General features: G+C 43.2%; 2 protein-coding genes across 5 annotated transcripts in view; one reads left to right on the top strand and one right to left on the bottom strand.

Annotated features, from left to right (window-relative positions):
* Window positions 1-1,714: 1,714 nt before the first annotated feature.
* On the bottom strand, window positions 1,715-19,503 carry LOC147378121 (uncharacterized). The gene is made up of 5 exons (XM_086323709.1): window positions 19,443-19,503; window positions 19,031-19,134; window positions 14,103-14,748; window positions 12,704-12,874; window positions 1,715-3,352 (listed from the first exon to the last, which is right to left on the bottom strand). The coding sequence occupies exons 1-4, from the start codon at window positions 19,501-19,503 to the stop codon at window positions 12,867-12,869; spliced, it is 819 nt and encodes a 272-aa protein (XP_086179835.1). The 3' UTR covers window positions 1,715-3,352; window positions 12,704-12,866.
* MYO1B (myosin IB) overlaps window positions 14,291-20,582 on the top strand; it is a 198,985-nt gene continuing 192,693 nt past the window's right edge. For all 4 annotated transcript variants that reach the window (XM_086348680.1, XM_086348642.1, XM_086348660.1 and 1 more), the window contains exon 1: window positions 14,291-14,521. The gene's annotated coding sequence lies outside the window, so the exon portion shown is untranslated. The remainder of the gene's footprint in view (window positions 14,522-20,582) is intronic.

Raw genomic sequence — 20,582 nt, 5'->3', positions numbered from 1 at the left:
CCATGTTGTACCACTGCCTCAAGACTCCAGTAATGTGCTTTTGATCTTCACTGGGTTCAATAATCTTGAATCTCACCTCTCTGCTTATGAATCTGAGAAATATTTGCTATAGAGCAGTGGTTGGAAACACTCCATGAGTCAAAGGCCTTTTGGGAGAATCCTGGGACTCATCAGATTCCTCTTTGGTGCACCTCTCAGGTGCATGCATGCACACACACACACACACACACACACTACACACACTTTGATGTACATCTCAGCTAGCTCACTGATTCCAGATTAGGCATGCTCCACCCCCTGCCCAACTACATGGTCCTTGCTGCTGCCGCTGCGAAGTCACTTCAGTCATGTCCAACTCTGTGCAACCCCACAGACAGCAGCCCACCAGGCTCCCCCATCCCTGGGATTCTCCAGGCAAGAACACTGGAGTGGGTTGCCATTTCCTTCTCCAATGTATGAAAGTGAAAAGTGAAAGTGTCATGTCTGACTCGTAGCGACCTCATGGACTGCAGCCTACCAGGCTCCTCAGTCCATGGGATCCTCCAGGCAAGACTACTGGAGTGGGGTGCCATTGCCTACATTGACATGGTCCTTGGTCAAATATTATTCTTAATATACAGAATGCCCTCGGTTTTGCTTATGTGTGTAACTATAGTTTTATATATAACTTATTTTCTTCCCATTTCCCTCCTTTTCATTGATGGATTTAAGTTCAAAATACAAAATCTGTCAGACATTATTTTGAGAGATTCTTCCTTCTTTTGGACTGATCCTCAAGCAGATAGTTCCATGTCTTACTTGTGTTAAAAGATTTCCTTATAGCAATATTAAATGCTTCAGCACATGAAGCAGTCATTTCCTCCTGCTGTTTTGAGATAGCTCTTTTACTTATTGGCACCACATGAGATAAAGTTCTGTAATTGGAACAGAGATTTATGTAGTGTTATTGCTGAATGTATGTGTATGCTTCTTTCTGGTGGTGAAAGACCCATGATATAAGACTTCCGTTTGGGGATTGATCTGAGGCCTCGTGTAACATATATGCTGTAATAAGTCACAGCAGATGCTGCCTATTCAGTCTCTGCTGTCCCATGTGGTTCGAGAGTGGATAATTTCGCTCATTCTTTTGGCCTTTGCTATGACTTGTCAGGGACTGAACTCATGTTCATAACTCTGAGAAGTGCTCAGCTGTGAAATAAGTACTGAAAGGATGAAATGCAATTGATACTGAGCCATTGTGATCTTTCAATCCCATGTAAGCAAGAAATAAGTATTTAAAGTGGCCCCATAAATCTTCTTGAGTTTAAAAGTTCATAGATTTAAAATATTTATGGACTGACTTGGGCAGAAAGACCAGGAAAAACATATATACTGGCTCTGAAGCAGAGCTAGAAACCATTATGGTGTATTCGTGACAAGCTCAGTGGGTCAGTCTAGTGTATCTGTTTCTACAGAAATGAGGACCTTTTAGCATCCAGGTAGGAATGTGTGTTCAAAAGTATAGGAGATGTCAGTTCCAAGATTGATTAAAAAGGAAAGATTGGGTTTCTTTTAAGTACCTGTAGCTATTTTTTTGTGTGTTTGAGCTTTATTAGAAGAGGATATTATACTAAAATTCTTGAGGCTTTCTCTAATAGGAAACAGGGTAATCTTACAAACTGAGTGGTAAGAGTTATGCAGGACCCATGGAAGAATATGTTGAAAATGCTTGATATTCATTCATTCTTCATTTATTCAACAAGCATTACTGAATGCCTACTACATTCCAGGACCTCTGTTAAACACAGAAATAAGAAAATGAATGACATGATTCTACATTTAAGATTGTCTCAGTATAGTAAAAAAGACTGATAATAATTTAATCATGGTGTGATACATTCTATGACAGACATGCAGAGTGTTACTGGAGCACTGAAAAAGTGTTCTTTTCTTATTTTTAGAGGTTAGAAGATCTCAGTGAAGGTGATATTTTCCAGAATGAGAAGGTGCCTCCTTTCCAGGGAAAAAAGGAGGGAGAGGCACCCCAGGCAGAAGAGACACCACATGCAAAGGTGAAAGAAAAGAATCCTGAGAGATCGAGGACTGGAATGACTTGGTGCAGACGAGCTGGGTGGTGGTGTGGTGTGAGATGAGCTGGAGAGGCAGCACACGTCACATGTATGCCATGCTGACAATGGAGTAATTGGAAGCCAAAGGCTTTAGAGTGAGAAGTGAATATGGAGAAAAGAGCACGGATCTTTGAGTTAGCTAGGATGTAGAATAACAATAGCTCCCAGACTGACAGAATTCAGAAGATGACAGAGAACAAGGAGGCTAGAATACATTTGCTTCCATCTTGGACTACTAGATTGATTAACAGTTGTATTCACCATAATCAAGAATCAGTTCAGTTCAGTTCAGTTACTCAGTTGTGTCCGACTCTGCAACCCCATGGACTGCAGCATGCCAGGCTTCCCTGTCCATCACCAGCTCCCAGAGCCTACTCAAACGCATGTCCATCAAGTCAGTGATGCCATTCAACAATCTCATCCTCTGTTGTCCCCTTCTCCTCCTGCCTTCAATCTTTTTCAGCATCAGGGTCTTTTCAAATGAGTCAGTTCTTCACATCAGGTGGCCAAAGTATTGGAGTTTCAGCTTCAACATCAGTCCTTCCAATGAATATTCAGGACTGATCTCCTTTAGGATGGACTGGTTGGATCTGCTCACAGTCCAACAGATTCTCAAGAGTCTTCTCCAACACCACAGCTCAAAAGCATCAATTCTTCAGCCCTCAGCTTTCTTTATAGTTCAACTCTCACATCTATACATGACTACTGGAAAAACCATAGCTTTGACTAGACAGACCTTTGTTGGCAAAGTAATATCTCTGCTTTTCAATATGCTGTCTAGGTTGGTCATAACTTTTCTTCCAAGGAGCAAGCATCTTTTAATTTCACAGCTGCAGTCACCATCTGCAGTGATTTTGGAGCCCCCAAAATAAAGTCTCTTACTGTTTCCATTGTTTCCCCATCTATTTCCCATGAAGTGATGGGACCAGATGCCATGACCTTAGTTTTCTGAATGTTGAATTTTAAGCCAACTTTTTCACTTTTATCTTTCACTTTCATCAAGAGGCTCTAGTTCTTCTTCACTTTCTGTCATAAGGGTGGTGTTATCTGTGTATCTGAAGTTATTTATATTTCTCCCAGCAATCTTGATTTCAGCTTATGCTTCATTCAGCCTTGCATTTTGCATGAAGTACTCTGCATACAAGCTAAATAAGCAGGGTGACAATATACAGCCTGACTTACTCATTTCCCAATTTGGAACCAGTCTGTTGTTCCATGTCCGGTTCTAACTGCTGCTTCTTGACCTGCATACATAAGGGACAAGAAATGAGGTTGTGATGGGTAGAGATGATGGTTTCCTTTTTCATGTTTTGTCTGAGGTACCTGGGAGTTTCTGTTCTGAATGTACTAAATTTGAGGTAGATGTTCACTAGACACTTAAATATAGGAAATCTGAGCTTAAGAGACACACATTTGGAAGTCATCAGTAGTTGAAGCCTTGGATGTGGGTGAAATTAGAAGAGAAGGTTGAAAAGAGAACCTAAGGTAACATCAACATTTATGGAGGAAAGGGAGAGACAAAGGAATTTTAAGTAATATTGAGAAACGCCTGCAAGAACATTAAGAGGAAAATAAGAGGTAGCCAAATGAAGCCAACAAAGAAGAGTGGCTCAAGAAGGCAGCAAGGTTTCATGTGGTAGTGACTCTAGGTGACACAAGGACTTAAAACCGCCTTTAAGATGTGACAACTGAACTGAGCATGTTGGCAAGATCAGTTTTAATACAGTCATAGGAGCAAAAGCCTGGGTATAAAAAGAGGTAAAAAAGTTTTCTAAAACTTGATTGGCGGGGGCGAGAGCTTTTAAGACCAGTTTCTTTCATAAGAATGCAACTTAATTAGCTCAAAATTTTGATCAGATAGAGTTCCCATCTCCCCGAGTATCATGGCTCAATCTTATGAATATTTCTACCCACCACGCACCTTTTATTCTAGATTTACTTATAGTAATTTGTATCACAAATGAAATATTTTTCCCAAAAAGGAATTTATAGTGTAGTAGAAAACATCATCCACTCCTCAAGAATTCGATACTATACATAGATAGGAACTACTGAGGTTACTAATGTAAAATTCACCTGGACACCTCAGCACAGTGACAGGGTGGGGGTTGTGGTCATTAAGTTGTTGGGTTAATTTCAAAAGGTAGGAGTCATGAATGAATTGACTGGAAACCAAGTAGAACTATGGTGTTGTATGCAATAGCAACCAGCATAGGAAAATAGCTAGTTGGGAATTTAAAGAGTTCTTACATGTATGCAGTGGTTCAGCCATTTTTGAGGATTCTAACAGAGCCCCCTGGCCCGGGGATCTTGGTTGTCTTGCCCTTGACAGATGTCTTCACAGTCGTAATTCTCCTTTGAGATTGTCATCATAGCCAACTGCCAGGCTGGCAATGGAGAGACTTTCCCCAGCACACCCTCCAATCACTCACGTCTCCTCCTCTCTGCCCGCTACCTGTGGGCACAAGACTTCACGAAGTGGAATGAAGGCCCTCTTCTATTAAAGAGGATTCAGTAAAGAAATCCAAGGACTTTGCACTCAAGGAAAATGTTCTCTGTAGGTTCTTAGTGTAAACTCTCACTCAGTGGAGCTAGTTATCAGATCTACTACTTTCTAACATATTTGACAGAAAAGTTCACCAAGTACTGAAATGTTCTGATGGAAAGGTATTAGAAAAAGTGCGTAAGCAATATTTATTATTATTTTTTTCAGTAGGGCTAATGCAAAAAAACATCCTCTCAAAACTTACAGACCACACATTTTGTCCAAAATGAAAATAGCTTTATTATTTTTCCTGATTGTAAAAATAATGCATGTTTATTATTACAAAAACTTGAACACTGTTTGTATGAAAAAGAAGTAAATATAGCTTGAAATCCCAAAACCCACAGGGGCCAACGGTTTAAAACAACTCAAGTAGTTTCTTTAGTATTTGACTTTCTTGACTAGAGAAATGTCAAAGGATATCTTTTAGCTACTAAGTTTTTGAATATTTGAAATTTGATGATTAAAGTTTGAAATGAAGAAACAAAAGGCAGCTTTTTAATCTCTTACTCAGAATTGAAATCCTGGACCGCACTGTAGCCCTTCCGAATAACTGATCTAAAATGCTCCGGGCAACACATGAAGGACCAGCTGGACTGTTGACGCCTGGGGGAGAGGCATCAGGGCTCTCACTGCCTGAGGTCTGGGGAGATGTCCTAAGGGGAAAGGGAGTTTCAGTCACCAGAAGAAGGACCCAAAGACCTGAAGTTTGACTTATTCACTGAAAGGTCACAATCATCTTGTTCATTGTCCCATCCTAGCGACAGGGCCAGCACAGGACTGGACACAAACTCAATTAAAACCTCTTGATGTAGGACAGGTTTTATCTCCTTCACTATTTGGCCCTGGGGTAGTGATGCAGGACCACAAGTAACAGAACAGAAGGAGTCACCAAGATTGAGGTTCGTTTATGGTCGCTGTGCGTATGTGCATGCTTGGTCGATTCAGTCGTGTCCGACTCTTTGTGACCCCATGGACTGTAGCCTGCCAGGCTCTTCTGTCCATGGGATTCTCCTGGCAAGAATACTGGAGTGGGTTGCTATGCCCTCCTCCAGGGGTCTTCGGGATCAAACCTGACTCTTAGGTCTCCTGCCTTGGCAGGCAGTTTCTTTACTACTAGCACCACCTGGGAAGCCCTTTATGGTCACTAACTTGGAGCAATTATAGGACTAATCAAAATCACCCAGTGGCAGCAAAAGCACGGAACAGCCCACGTGCCTGGAAATAAAGAGATTCTTTTCCCTTATGCCCAGGCTACATCTGGCTGGGGCTAGTTGCTTTAGGCTAATAAAGATTTGTAAAGAAAAATGAGAAGTTTTAGCATGCTTTCCAAACGGTGAACTTGTAGAAGCTTGCAGGACCCTGCAGAATACCTTAGATGGTAGATAATGAGTTTCGAGGAGACTTCAGGATTTTTGAAGCAGTTTGCAGACCTAGCGCTCCAGGGAAGGAAACGTTTGAAGTCTTTGGATCAAGATTATTTCAGATCCAGATTCATGATTTGGGGAGAACCTGTAAAACACCCACTGGCTGAGGGAGCCTTGGGGCAGGTGAGGCCTGGCAAGAGAGGCCCAAAGAGTCTAGGACATGTGTCTGTGTCCTTTTCTTAGCAGTATGATAGGATTTCAGCATGTCTTGTGGGAAAGGAGATTATGTATCTTTTCAATAGAAGTCACGCTGGCTTTGGGAGCTCAGTTGCTGTTCAATACATGGGCTCAAGTGGTCTCATTCTTCTTCCTCCCCAGGAGGTGGGCTACTCTTCGGTGCTTCTCTCTTTAAAGTTTCAGCTTTACTCCCAGTTGAAGTAGACCGGGGAATCCATCAGCAAGACCTACTTTTGTTTTACCTTGCTGTGCAAAGTTTTAAAATTGATCTAAGACCCATTTGGAAATATTGACTGAGATTATGTGCTAGTTCAGTGGGCTTCCCTGGTGGCGCAGCTGGTAAAGAATCTGCCTGCAATGAGGGAGACCTGGGTTTGATCCCTGGGTTGGGAAGATCCCTTGGAGAGGGGAAAAGCTACCCACTCCAGTATTCTGGCCTGGAGAATTCCATGGACTACTTAGTCCATGGGGTCGCAAAGAGTCGGACAAGACTGAAGGACTTCCACTTTTGCTTTACCTAAAATAACAATGATTTCTAAAATTCAGAAACTCCCTGGTGGTCCAGTGATTAGGACTCTGCACTTTCACTTGCTGAAGGGTACAGGTTCAATCTCTAATCAGAGAACCAAGATCCTACAAGCCTTGGTGGAAAAAAACCCCATCATTCATCAGTTCAACAATATTGAACCTGGTATGTTTCTAGGCTCTGGGACCATGACAGTGGGCCAAAGAGACAAAATTCCTACCCTCATGGAGCGTCTCATCTTGTATAGACGATGGCAGGATTGAGAACACAGCTGAAACCAATGAGCAAATCTATTATGAAAGCCTTTTAGTTTCAGTTAAATTTTGGTTTATTTAATCAATAGTCTTTACACCTGGATTATGTGTTGTCTTGGTTGTTAATACGTTAAAACGCTTTTTGGCTACACAATTATCTTTCTCTATCAGTATTTTCTTTCATATGCTAATACCTGTGATGAATGTATTCACCATACTCAAATAAATGGACATTTAGTTTTAGGGACTGAAGCAGAAGCAGACTATTACTTCATGTATTTGCTAATTGCTCTTCATTTGGTATAGATAGCTAATTTTTTTGTGTGTGTTTTGGCATAGAATTTGCTTTTCCTTGTAGTCCTCCTCAGGTCTCCTTGGCAATGAGATGACAAACTCCCCAGTTATCATTAAAAAAATGAAAATGCTTTTTAAAAAAGATTGGAAAAACCATCTAGTCATTTTTCAGATTGATTTATTGCTTAACAGCAAGGCTTTGCCATAATGGTACTCACTTGCTACAGCTTGAGAGGAAATAAAAAAGACAATTATTCCACTAGTTGAAATGACAAAATGCTAAATTGTAAAATGTTAGGGGAAAAATTCAGGCTTTAAATTTCCTGGCAATGGATCTATAATTTATCTGAGGGATCAGTATTATGAGCTATAGACAAATGTATTTTGTGGAGAAAAAAATTACACTTCAGTTTCACTGCCCAATTTTAGTGCTCAATTACACTCATATTTTATAAAGTACAGTTTTGGTCTTCACATATAGTTCCTATAAGGAGCGCTATTCCTGAGTTTTTAATTCTCTTTTTGTCATCTAAAAGTTTTAGCAAACTTTCCTGCTTGGAAGAAATTTTATCAATCATTTTTAACCCTGTAATATTTTTGTTATAGCTTATCTACAGTTTTTAATTTTTTAAATTAATTCTATTTTTACAGAGGTATAATTGACAAAACAATATTAATTTCAATGTAAAGATTTGATATTTGTACAAATTGCAAAATAATCACCACAGTAAGACCAGTTAATATCCATTATCATACAGAATTACAAAATTTTTAGTTGTTTTCTTATAATGAGAACTTTCAAGATCTATTTTCCTAGCTACTTTCTATCTATAGCTTTTTTAATACTTAAGAGTAAGAGTTGTATATTTCCTGCTGAGTCCCAGAAGCTGAAAATGCTATAGAAACATTTTCTACAATACCTATTCTGAATCAAATGATACTTTAAGCAATATGCATTTATTTTCAAAGCATTCTTTAAATACATAAAAAAAGATTTTTTTTTCATGTAACTGAGAAATACTAATTCAGTTCTTACTGCATTTAGAGCACTATTCTAAACTAAGAAATATATACATTAAAGAAATGAGACAGTACTTGTTTTCTCAGAGACAAAAAAAAAAAAAAAAAGCTCACAGATGTGAGAGGAAGTCTATTTTTAGACTTTAGGTAAGAGATCAAGCCCTGAGGCTAGACTGACCAGCTTCACATCCTGACTCTAGTGTTATTACTGTGGAATCTCTAGCCGGTATTAATCTTCGCTCTGCCTCAGTTTCATTCTCTGTAAAATGGGATCATAAAAACCTACCTGACTGAGCTGTTATGAGGGTTAAATGAATGAACACACATGCAGAGAATTTAGATTATGTTCTAGAACAGAGTAAGCTCTCTGAGGAAGTTCTTACTATCACGGACTTGGTGTTCCCAAACTGAATTACTCCTTTAGTCTAGAGATTTATCATCTAGTTGGAAAGGCCAAAAAGAACAACTGGAAAGGTTTCACAACCTGGGACAAATTGCGAAGTATGGAGATGTGGCATCAAGATGTTACTAGAGCAAAGGAAGCAGGATCCAATTGAAGAAGATGGTCAGTAATTGGTAAGAACTGAGTGTGGTCTCAAAGGATAAGTAAAGTGGGTGAAAACTATGGACAGGTAGGTAGGGAGAGAAAACATGGCAAGAATAAAGACTCTTAGATTTTTTAGAACCAGAGGCTCTGAACACATTCAAGATGATGTAAAATAACTAAGAACAGAGAGCATGGACTTTTTAGCTAAAATTCTAAAGTTAGTTGCCCACAGAACCAGTGAGAAAATCTAAAACTATGACTTCCAGCACACTATGTCATTTGCTACACCAATATGAGGTAGAATCAACAAAAACAATCCTTTTGTTGGTCAATTTTCTCCAATGTTGAACTCTTAAAAAAATTTTTTTTAAGGGTTCAAGTAAAAACATCTAAGGAAAACAACAACTCTACACATTTAGTGGTAAAATAATTCTCTTCCTGGGACACACACAAATGTGTTTTTATTTCTAAATTGTTCCACAAAGATGACAGGATTTTCCGTGTTTTAATTTAAATCACTGCATGTTTTCACTGAGGTAAAATATACTTCTTACATTCTTTTACTCCAGGATTTGAGAATTTATGTTTATGATTATAATAACAGTCTTTTTGTCTCTTCACAGATTCTTCTTGCTGTTGCTGCGTCGCTTCAGTCGTGTCCGACTCCGTGCGACCCCATGGACTGCAGCCTACCAGGCTTCTCCGTCCATGGGATTCTCCAGGCAAGAACACTGGAGTGGGTTGCCATTTCCTTCTCCATCACAGATTCTACTTCCTTCAAATAGACTGAGGGGAAAGTAAAAAATGCTTTGTACTTGATGGATTTATTATCTATTCTTGACAGTTATTAGAACAACTGTAATCTGCTTCTTTTAAATTCAAAAGTTGTTGATTGATTGACTTTTGGAAAGAACAGCCAGGAAGGTAAAAGTATTTAAAAACCTTATGGTATGTCTTCAGAAGTTTGAAAGTTATGAAAAATAGGCTAATGGTATTTTTAAAAAAGAAACATAGCTTTGCTCTAGAAACATTTTTGGCACATTGTACAGGAGACAGGGATCAAGACCATCCCCATGGAAAAGAAATGCAAAAAAGCAAAATGGCTGTCTGGGGAGGCCTTACAAATAGCTGTGAAAAGAAGAGAAGCAAAAAGCAAAGGAGAAAAGGAAAGATATAAGCATCTGAATGCAGAGTTCCAAAGGATAGCAAGAAGAGATAAGAAAGCCTTCCTCAGCGGTCAATGTAAAGAAATAGAGGAAAACAACAGAATGGGAAAGACTAGAGATCTCTTCAAGAAAATTAGAGATACCAAGGGAACATTTCATGCAAAGATGGGCTCGATAAAGGACAGAAATGGTATGGACCTCACAGAAGCAGAAGATATTAAGAAGAGGTGGCAAGAATACACAGAACTGTACAAAAAAGATCTTCACAACTCAGATAATCACGATGGTGTGATCACTGACCCAGAGCCAGACATCCTGGAATGTGAAGTCAAGTGGGCCTTAGAACGCATCACTACGAACAAAGCTAGTGGAGGTGATGGAATTCCAGTTGAGCTATTTCAAATCCTGAAAGATGATGGTGTGAAAGTGATGCACTCAATATGCCACCAAATTTGGAAAACTCAGCAGTGGCCACAGGACTAGAAAAGGTCAGTTTTCATTCCAATCCCAAAGAAAGGCAATGCCAAAGAATGCTCAAACTACTGCACAATTGCACTCATCTCACACGCTAGTAAAGTAATGCTCAAAATTCTCCAAGCCAGGCTTCAGCAATATGTGAACCGTGAACTTCCTGATGTTCAAGCTGGTTTCAGAAAAGGCAGAGGAACCAGAGATCAAATTGCCAACATGTGCTGGATCATGGAAAAAGCAAGAGACTTCCAGAAAAACATCTATTTCTGCTTTATTGACTACGCCAAAGCCTTTGACTGTGTGGATCACAATAAACTGTGGAAAATTCTGAAAGAAATGGGAATACCAGACCACCTGACCTGCCTCCTGAGAAATTTGTATGCAGGTCAAGAAGCAACAGTTAGAACTGGACATGGAACAACAGACTGGTTCCAAATAGGAAAAGGAGTACGTCAAGGCTGTATATTGTCACCCTGCTTATTTAACTTCTATGCAGAGTACATCATGAGAAACGCTGGACTGGAAGAAACACAAGCTGGAATCCAGATTGTCAGGAGAAATATCAATAACCTCAGATATGCAGATGACACCACCCTCATGGCAGAAAGTGAAGAGGAACTCAAAAGCCTCTTGCTGAAAGTGAAAGTGGAGAGTGAAAAAGTTGGCTTAAAGCTCAGCATCCAGAAAATGAAGATCATGGCATCCAGTCCCATCACTTCATGGGAAATAGATGGGGAAACAGTGGAAAGAGTGTCAGACTTTATTTTTGGGGGCTCCAAAATCACTGCAGATGGTGACTACAGCCATGAAATTAAAAGACGCTTACTCCTTGGAAGGAAAGTTATGACCAACCTAGATAGCATATTGAAAAGCAGAGACATTAGTTTGCCAACAAAGGTTCGTCTAGTCAAGGTTATGGTTTTTCCAGTAGTCATGTATGGATGTGAGAGTTGGACTGTGAAGAAGCCTGAGCATCGAAGAATTGATGCTTTTGAACTGTGGTGTTGGAGAAGACTCCTGAGAGTCCCTTGGACTGCAAGGAGATCCAACCAGTCCATTCTGAAGGAGATCAGCCCTGGGATTTCTTTGGAAGGAATGATGCTAAAGCTGAAACTCCAGTACTTTGGCCACGTCATGAGAAGAGTTGACTCATTGGAAAGGATTCTGATGCTGGGAGGTATTGGGTGCAGAATGAGAAGGGGAGAACAGAGGATAAGATGGCTGGATGACATCACTGACTCGATGGACGTGAGTCTGAGTGAACTCCAGGAGTTGGTGATGGACAGGGAGGCCTGGCATGCTGCAATTCATGGGGTTGCAAAGAGTCGGACACAACTGAGCGACTGAACTGAACTGAACTGAATAGCTTCTTGGTTCATTTTCTCAGTGTTACTAGGATGAATTCAACAATTTCTACTATTTTATTTTCTGAACTTGCTTTAAAAAAAAAAAAACAGGGAGAATGCCTCAGGTGTCCCCACTCTGGTAGATTCTTCTTGAAGCAAAACTGTTCTTACATAACTATGCTCCCAATTTCTTTCTTGGGGCAGGATCTTCAAAACCTTCTTGAGAGAAGCTCTCTTAATTATCCTACTCAGTACATACCTGTCTTAAACCTACTTTTTACTAACCTGGTCTTCTTCCAAGATCAAAACGTTACAGAACTCGCCCATTCTCTCAAACCACTTATTTACATTTGTTCTTATGAACCTACCATTTGAATTTCTGTGATTTTTGAAAAGCTGGACTGGACAGCAGAGGTCAGGGGCTCCCTGACTACCAAACTGCTAAAAGCAGTCAATTTGGAACCTTAAGTCAGATGGGCAAAATGGAGAAGAGAGCCTAACACTTGTCATCAGGTAGCAGGTCTGTATGCTGTCTGTTGCGAAGGCAGAAATCTTCAGGGTGTTCTTTAGGCTAGGTTATCAAAGTCTGAGGTGGTGTGCTTGACTGTGGTGAAGACTGTGGAGTCAGATTGCCTGGGTTCACACCCCAGCTCTCCCAGTGTTCCCCGTGTCTACTGCTCTGCAGTGACCACCCTGAAGACAATCTTGTATAATTATTACCCCTCCTGTTTCTAGGCACTGACTAGGCTCAATTAGGGTTTCTTCTGAGGTCTCTCAGTCAGTGACTGGGACTGGAGTAATCTCAGTGGCTTCGTAACTCACATGTCTGTCTGTTCATCCGGCTGAGGGCTGGGTCCTCACTTGGCGTCATCAGCAGAACCACCCATACCTGACCTTCCATGTGACTTGGGCTTCCTTATAGCATGGCTGCTGAGTTCCAAGGATGATTTTCCCAAGAGAGGGCCAGGTGAAAGCTGGAGCTCCTTTAACGACCTAGAATCAGAAGTTTAAGTTATGTAACATCACTTATGCTGGATTTTATTCGTTAGAATCACATCACTAAGTCTAGCCTATATGCAAGAGGAAGGCAATTAACTCCATTCCTTAATGGAAGGAGTGTAAAGGAATTTGCAGGCATGTACTCAAACAAGTATAGCCACTTATTAGCTGGAGGAATTCTCTGTTCTTGGTTTCTGGTTTGTAAAACAAGGACAAAGAGGGTAACTTACCTCCCAGTTTTTTGTGAAGATTAAACAGGAAAAGAACAGAACCTGGTACTCAATATGTTTAAGTTTAGAACATCTCTGGTGTCTTATGTAGATCAGAATGCTGATGGTGCCATTAATGATAGTGTCATTTCAAAGGAAGATACAGTTACCTTTTCAGTCTCTACTGGTAGCATTTGACAAATAGCACTGCCTGTGGTTCTTATGCCTGTGGGGACAGTTACTATATATGGTCTGAATTCTTTGGTTCACCTCATTTTAGTGACAGTTTCCAGATATAGGTCAGTCCATTTAATCCTGGCCCCATTTTTGGCAATTTATTTCCTTATTGGATAAAACAGAAACATGAGTAACAATTACCATGTCTTCATTGCTTTCAACACCTTAGCCAAGTAATCCTCACCTCACCCAGTGAGTAAGTTAGGATGAGCACCCTTCCCTTCTTGGGATGAGGAAACCAGGGCGAGGGTCAAATGGCTTGCTCTGAATTTTACAAAGAGACAAGAACCCAGCTGGAGTGAAGGAGGGCCTGATTCTCTATCCACTCCAGGATGCTGAAATAACATACAGATGAACACTTTGTCACTGATCATTCTATATTCATATGTACTGTTGTGCAGATATTAAAAAATCTTGTAAATAAAAGCACACTTTGCTACTCAGTACACTTTTTTTCTTTTCGGTCAGATTAATATTTTCCAATATTCTTGGGTATCCCAACTTTTTTTTATCCAAGGGAGAAGGAACAATGAGCAGTCCTACTCTTTGCCAGCCGGTGCCTGCAGTCTGGCTTCTAGTTATTCCCCGCCGGCCCGGTCCCCTTGGCCTGCCCCTCCAGTAATTATATTTGTCGTTTGATGTTAATAAATTCGGGAGTGAAAAATGTAGAAGGGCAGTGCCTTCTGTGGGCTGAGAGGGACGCCTCTTCCTCTCCCTCTTTTCACTGCTTGCCCCGTGCAGGCGGGTCCTGGGGCCGAGGCTGCACCCGCACTCACCTGGGGGCGCTGTGCCGCCGGCCCCGAGGCGGCCGGAGGTGAGTCGGCTGGGAGGCGGCGGCTCCCGGTTCTGCCGGCTCGCGGAGGGGCGAATCCCAGGCTGCGAGGTCGCCGCCCCCGCCCCTCGGCCGGCCCCTTCGCCCGCGCCGGGGAGAGGGGAGTGGCCGGGCGCCTCCCGCCGCAGCGCCGCACTCTGCAGCGGCCGCGCACTCTGCAACTGGGCGCGCACGGGAGCCCCGGCTGCGGCGCTTGGAGGCGGTGTGGGAGCGCGGGCGCAGGGGCCGGCAGTCGCCGGGCAGCAGCCGCTAGCAGCATCCGCCGAGTAGCCGCGTGGGAGCCCGGCAGCCTCGCAGAGGGCCAACGTCCCGGAGCGCGCCGGAGAGGGTGGACGACGAGGAGGCAGAGTGGCGCTCGGCGAGGTAGCGCGAGCGCTTTCCCTCTTCCCCCTGCCCTGCCCGCTCGGTCCTTTGTGCCCGCGGTCCCCGTGGTCCTGACGCAACCCGCTGGGCGCTGGGCAGCGGGGTCTGCGGTCTTCACTCCCGGGCCGGGCGGCGAGGCGGCGAGAGCCGCGCACCCTGGAGGTCGCGCAGGGTGGTCGCGACTCCGCAGTTGCTTTGGGGGCGGTGGGAGAGTAGAGGGCGCTAAACTAAGTTGCTCTCACTTTGCCCCATCCCCCTCGTACCTGTGGGCAAAGTGGAATCCAGGTCTTCCTGGTGTTCACCCACACCCCCTGCATCCCCCTGGTGCACAGCTGTTTCCTGGCCGCCTGGTTCTATAGAAGGAGGCGGGGTGGCCTCCTCCGGGAAGGAAAGCAGAGGGAGAACAATGGGGCGTCCTGGGGAGTGGGGTTCAGGTGCGGCGTGCCCTGGCGGCTGGGGAGAAAGGGCCCGGGACCCGATGGGGCGTCCTGCGCGTGCAGCTGCGCTCTGCTCCTTTGTTCCACCGCAGCGGAGGGGGCTGCCCTGGGTCTCGTTTCCTGCCCGGGATGGGATTGATTCACGGTCCTGGAGAGGGAAGGGGAGGGGGCGGGGCAGGAATGGAAGCAGGAGCGGGCGTCCTGGAGGGTTCTTGCTGGGGCGGGGAAGAGGGTTGGGGAGTGGGTGATGAGAGAGAGTGGGGAGTTGATTACAAACACCCAGCATTTTGTCCAAGGGCTTGCTGTGTGGGTTTCTGGAGCTTATTTGTAATGCTTTGTTCAGACTGCGGCCGGGCGTTTATTGCTGCAACAAGTTGTGTACTTCCTTGAGTTCTAGGCGTTCTCAGTGTTGGTTTGTTGAAATCAAATCTTCTTAATTAGAATGGAAGAAGACTTTTTTGACCCCCCGCTGTAAATCAGAGTATTTGTGTGTATATATGTGCCTGTGGGTCCGTGTTTGTAGCTAGTAGGTATTGACTCGAATGGGTAGGGAGCAAATTTTATAGCATTGATTTTGACACAATTTTCTCCATTGTAATATAACAAATTTCCAGGAATATTTGAGGAGGAAAACCATCAGAAAATTAGACATTGCTAAATAAATGAATCAGGTTAGATAACACCAGATTGAAAAACCCTTTACAGTCTTTCCCAGAAAACACATCATACACACCACTCTTTGGGCTTTGAGTTGAGGAGTCAGGACTTCTGTGCTTTCACTGCCATAATGTGGGTCATCTGGACTAAGAGAGAGAACGGTTAGCATTATGGTGAACAGAAATCTTTTTTTAGGGGGAGGTAGAATTGAATGTAAGGTGTTGGGCATATGTTAAGTGACCCTTTCCTAGATTGGAATCAAGAGGCCCAAGAGGATTGGCTGACCTCCCCGGGGGAGTCACAGGGGATTGAATGATGAGTGTTTTTTGAATGGAGTATTCCAAGCGAAACCATTTAGGGAGGAGGCTGACATTTCCAGGCATTCATGGTTTGTGCCTATGGGACCCTGGTGGAAAGATCCCAGAGTTGTACTGAAGGTTAGAATTACTGTGGGGATAGTTTAGGAGACATTCAGTTATAGTTGTCTGGCTGCAGGCAGGGCTGGGAAATGACGCAGAGCTGCTGCTTTGAGACGTCTGAGGGCTCAGGGGTAAACTACCCTATTGGCTGTTCATTTGAAGACAACCAAGTTTGAAAGTCTCTTAACCTTAGAAGGGGGATGAGAAACGTACTCCGGGGGAGAAAAATGTTTCCTAACCACTCAGTGGTAATGGAAAAGAGCTGTACCAGCTACTAGGATGTGGTCAGATTTTTAGGCCAGGCTGAAAAGCAGTGGGATTTGTCCTCAGGAGCCATTATGATGTGCAGCTGAAGTGGGATGCTGTCCAACCGTCAAGCTGTTTGTCGTTATAACTAACACACTGCTTGGCAAAACATGGTGCCATGGGCAGTGAACAGAGGAGGCTGCCTTCCTTACTGTTGTCTTGGCATTTGGGGCTTTTTGTTTATGTTGTGAATTGTTTTGTAAAATAGAGCACAGTTGGATTCCTCCCAAGTACTCTTTGGAATATACATTGACAAAATGCAAAGTGTAAGACTGTCACTGCTACCAAAGACATGGATGGGAGATGCTCTTAAATAGCTGGTCTATGGCCACAGGCCATTCCATGGATTCCCTATTGTATGATGAGGCTGGTTACAGGCTGCACCCTCTTCATGGGATGGGATGAATCATCACTTTGTCAACCCTGGAGTTAAAAGACAGACTCTCCCTGATTGCTGCACAGTTACGCAAAGCAATGAGGAGCTTCTGACATCAGTGGGAGGGAGTGGGGGTGGGTGGGAGTGGTATCTGGCCAAGAAGGGAATCCTCAGAGGGTAGGATCCATGTTTTTAATATTTGTTCTCCTTTTGGGTGAGATTCTTCTATTGTCCCCCTCCCTTCTGCTGTTTCTCATTTTTCGGTTGTGCTGGGTCTTCATTGCTGAGTGGGCTTTTCTTTCACTGCGGAGAGCAGGGGCTACCCTTTGTTGCAGTGGATGGGCTTATCATTGCGGTGGCTTCTGTTGTGGAGTGCAGGCACCATGTGCACGGGCTTCAGTAGTTGAGGCTCTAGGACTCTGGAGCGCAGGCTGAGTAGTTGTAGTGCACGTGCTTAGTTGCTCTGTGATAAGTGGGATCTACCCTGACCAGATATCTTACTGGTGCCCTCTGCATTGCAAGGTAGATTCTTAACCACTGGACCACCAGGGAAGCCCCCTTCTACTATTTTCAATGGACACTTTGATTTTACGCTATCATTTAGTATTTACTATGTGAAAAAGGCTTTATATGCATTATTCTATTAATCCTCACAACTTGATAAAGTGGGTATTATCTCCATTTTAACTTTTGAAACTGAGGCCTAGGGAGTTTGGTAACTTGCTTAGTTGTGTAGGTATCTAGTAAGTGGTGGAGGTGAGATATGATTTCTAATCTCTGATTCCAAGGTCTGCAGTGTATGGTATGATTATCTTTTAATACTGGGAATGATAGCAACTTGATTATCTATTTGATTATGCTTAGTCTCTCAGTGTCCAACTCTTTGTGACCCTTTGGGCTGTGGTCCGTCAGGGTCCTCCGTCCATGGGGTTTTTTTAGGCAAGGATACTGAAATAGGTTGCCATGCCCTCCTCTAGGGGATCTTCCCGACCCAGGGATCAAACCTGAGTCTCCTGTGTCTCTTGCATTGCAGGTGGATTCCTTACCTGCTAAACCATCAGGGAATCCCAAGTATGTATTTGTTTAGCCATTTTCAGATTTCATATCACTTTCATGTATCTTACCATCATGGATTCTTTCAAAAACCACTATGAGATAGGTTTGAAAGGCTAGATTAGTGACAGCTCTTCAAATTGTATTGTTAAAAAGCTTTGCTGTTTGATGGCCTATGTTAATAAACTTTAAGTGAATGAAATAAATGAAAAAGTTAGGCTGCACATTTTTAAAAATAAGTGTTTTTTTTTTTTGGCAGGGGGAACATTTAAAGGTAGTGGAATGGAGTAGATCTTATAGTCACTTGATATTTATTGAAATCTATTTTAGCCCATTTTTCTTCCAGCCTTTATTAGAACACTGCACTTTGCTTCTTTACTGAGACCTATGCCAGCATGTCTTTTTAGAAGAGGAATAAGGAGGGAAGGAATGTGATTCTAAAGAGGAAGTGGGACATCAGAATTGGAGTCATACACAGCAGCAGGCCGTAGATTTTCCCAGCACTTGCTTTTTGTCCTGGCAGTCGCCTTTTACAGAAGACATTCTTCCTTAGGGAAGTGTCAAGGGTCTTTCTTTACAATATCCTCTGAGATCATCACATTTCTGAGCTCTGTGGGAACACACATTCCACAGGATTTCTGTGCTCATCCTGTCCCCACAGGGGAAGGGAAGGGAAGCTTAGGCATCCACGTGAGAGGGGAATGGAAGTGGTATCCGTCCTTGGGGTGGGGAGTGGAGTATGGTGCTGAACTGGCGGCACCTGACCTTGACCTAGGAGACCTCTGAGTGCAGGAGCGGAGTGGATCCGAACACTTGGCATCATCAATTGCTTATGGACTTCTCAGAATGCTCCTGGGCAAGTGGAAAATTCCATATTGGTTTCTATTTGTTGTTGTGGTTCCTAAGATAAAAGTTTGAAGACTGAAAGTTCTACCTTTACTTGTTTAATTATTTCAAGCTAGGACATCATTTGGGGTCTTCAGAGACTGTAGTATAAGTGCAGTAAGTTTTGTCTCCTGAGGCCATTACATTCTCATCCATTGGATATTTAGAGGGGATGCACACGCGTAGGCTGCTGAGTGCTAACTGGGAGCACCTTCCATACCAGCTAATAGGGATGAAGGATGCTCTTATAACTCCCATAGGTTTCTTTTCAGTTGCCAGTGTCTTCATCAATTCATATCTTACTAAGCACACAGCTGATGTAGGGCTGTGCATTAAAAAACAGCAAAGGAAATCTGTTGTGTATCAGAGGATGTACAGGGCAGCTCAGTGCCCCCAGAGAGTGGATGTTAGTGATGAAGAAAATGACTGTGACAGCTGTGGTGACCAAGGCCATGCCAACACTTGCTGCTGAGACAAAAGCTGTAAACAAACCAAAGCGTGAGAGTGGGAGGACCCAAGCACAGTGTCTGAGCCTTGGTTTTGTTTCCTCCAACTTCTGATGGTGCCAGAGGATTGAGTTTCTGAACACCTGCCTCTGAAGGCTGGACTGGTTGGGGTGTTAAGGAGCATCTTTCTTGTGAATTTGCTGCCTGAGCAGAGAGGACCGTATCCTTTTTTAGATCCCAAGGATGTATAAAGTACCATCCCATGGGAGAGGGTGTTGCACTCCATGGTTGGTCCTGCTGTCCAGCAAGTCCCTCCTGCTTTCTTCCCTGCCAGCATCCCACCATTCCGCATCTTGTGTTCAGCCCCACTGAGGCTGTTCATAGACTTCAGGCCTATTTGCATTGTGGACAGGAAATGCCAAGTCACCAAAGAATTGTAATATATTTTGCTACATGACATTCATGCTGCTGTCCATTAAGTATTGGGTACTTGGGCTGTGTCAGGCTGCATCCTGTATTCTCCATAGCCTGATTCATTTATTCCTTATTGTTCTTCTCTCCATAGCCTGATTCATTTATTCCTCATTGTTCTTCTTTAGTAGGAGGTATTTGTAAATGGGGGGTTGAGTAACCGGCCCAGGCTAGTAGAGATCAAACCCAAGACTGTGTGCTTCGCCGTCTTCCTCTTGGTGCAATGCTCTTGGAAGCCTTGAGGAGTGAGTTTTATAGAGTTAGAGAGCGAGCCCACCCTGACAGTGTCTCTCCCTCCTAGATCGCTTCCTTTGTCCCCTGGAGTCAGGGCTCCTGTGTCCTTGACTGCACTAGTGCTGGGAGAGTTGGTTGAAATGCTTCTGAGTTTCTCTTTTTTTTCCCCTGTGTCTTGTGCTTGGCTCTCCTGCATTATTCTCTCAAGTAAGGGGGACTTGGTGAAACAAACCAAGGAGCCAGCTGTGCCTGGGGATCTTTCTCATCCTCTGCTGATCACCGCCTTTTCTGTGGGAGTTCACTGGCCTTCTGGGAGTTTTCCAGGGCTTTGTCTGATCTCTGGCCTCCAGTCTTTGTGGGCACAGTTATGCTGCTGGGCATTCAGTTGGAGCTCAGAGTCTCATGCATGTGGGTAAACTGTGGGAGTACCATTGCAGAGCTGGAACTTTGGGCGTTAAGACTTTGGACAAAGAAAGGAAGAAAAGAATTGGTATGAAATGCATTCTCGTCCAAGATAGGCAGTTTTTGAAGTTGCAGTCTAGAGGTAAATGAAAATGGATATTCTTCCTTTGCTTAGCAGATAAACCACAACATTGAGCTTTACAAACACCAGGTGCCTGGCTCGTAGATAACTCGGAGGGGCCAGGAGGATACCAGGTCTCTGCTTTCCAGAGACTTCTGATCAATCTTGCATGGACTCAAAATGCCTTGAAATTACACAGATGGCTTTATTTTGTTGTGTTAAAATGAAGATATGATTCAGAATTGTACTTTACA

Source organism: Bos grunniens, chromosome 2, assembly GCF_055505025.1.
Source record: "Bos grunniens cultivar Pamir isolate PY7600 chromosome 2, Bosgru_T2T1.0, whole genome shotgun sequence".
In the NCBI taxonomy this organism is placed as follows: Eukaryota; Metazoa; Chordata; class Mammalia; order Artiodactyla; family Bovidae; genus Bos; species Bos grunniens.
This window is presented reverse-complemented; position numbering and strand designations above follow the sequence as displayed.

Bases quoted from the DNA above. Each gene is read 5' to 3' on its own strand.
- LOC147378121 (XM_086323709.1), bottom strand. From the start codon at position 19,503: ATGCAAATAGGCCTGAAGTCTATGAACAGCCTCAGTGGGGCTGAACAC. The intron at 19,135-19,442 runs GTGGGATGCTGG...GTTTGTTTACAG, and splicing joins TGAACACAAGATGCGGAATG to CTTTTGTCTCAGCAGCAAGT. The intron at 14,749-19,030 runs GTACATCCTCTG...AGAGCAACTTAG, and splicing joins TGGGGGCACTGAGCTGCCCT to TTTAGCGCCCTCTACTCTCC.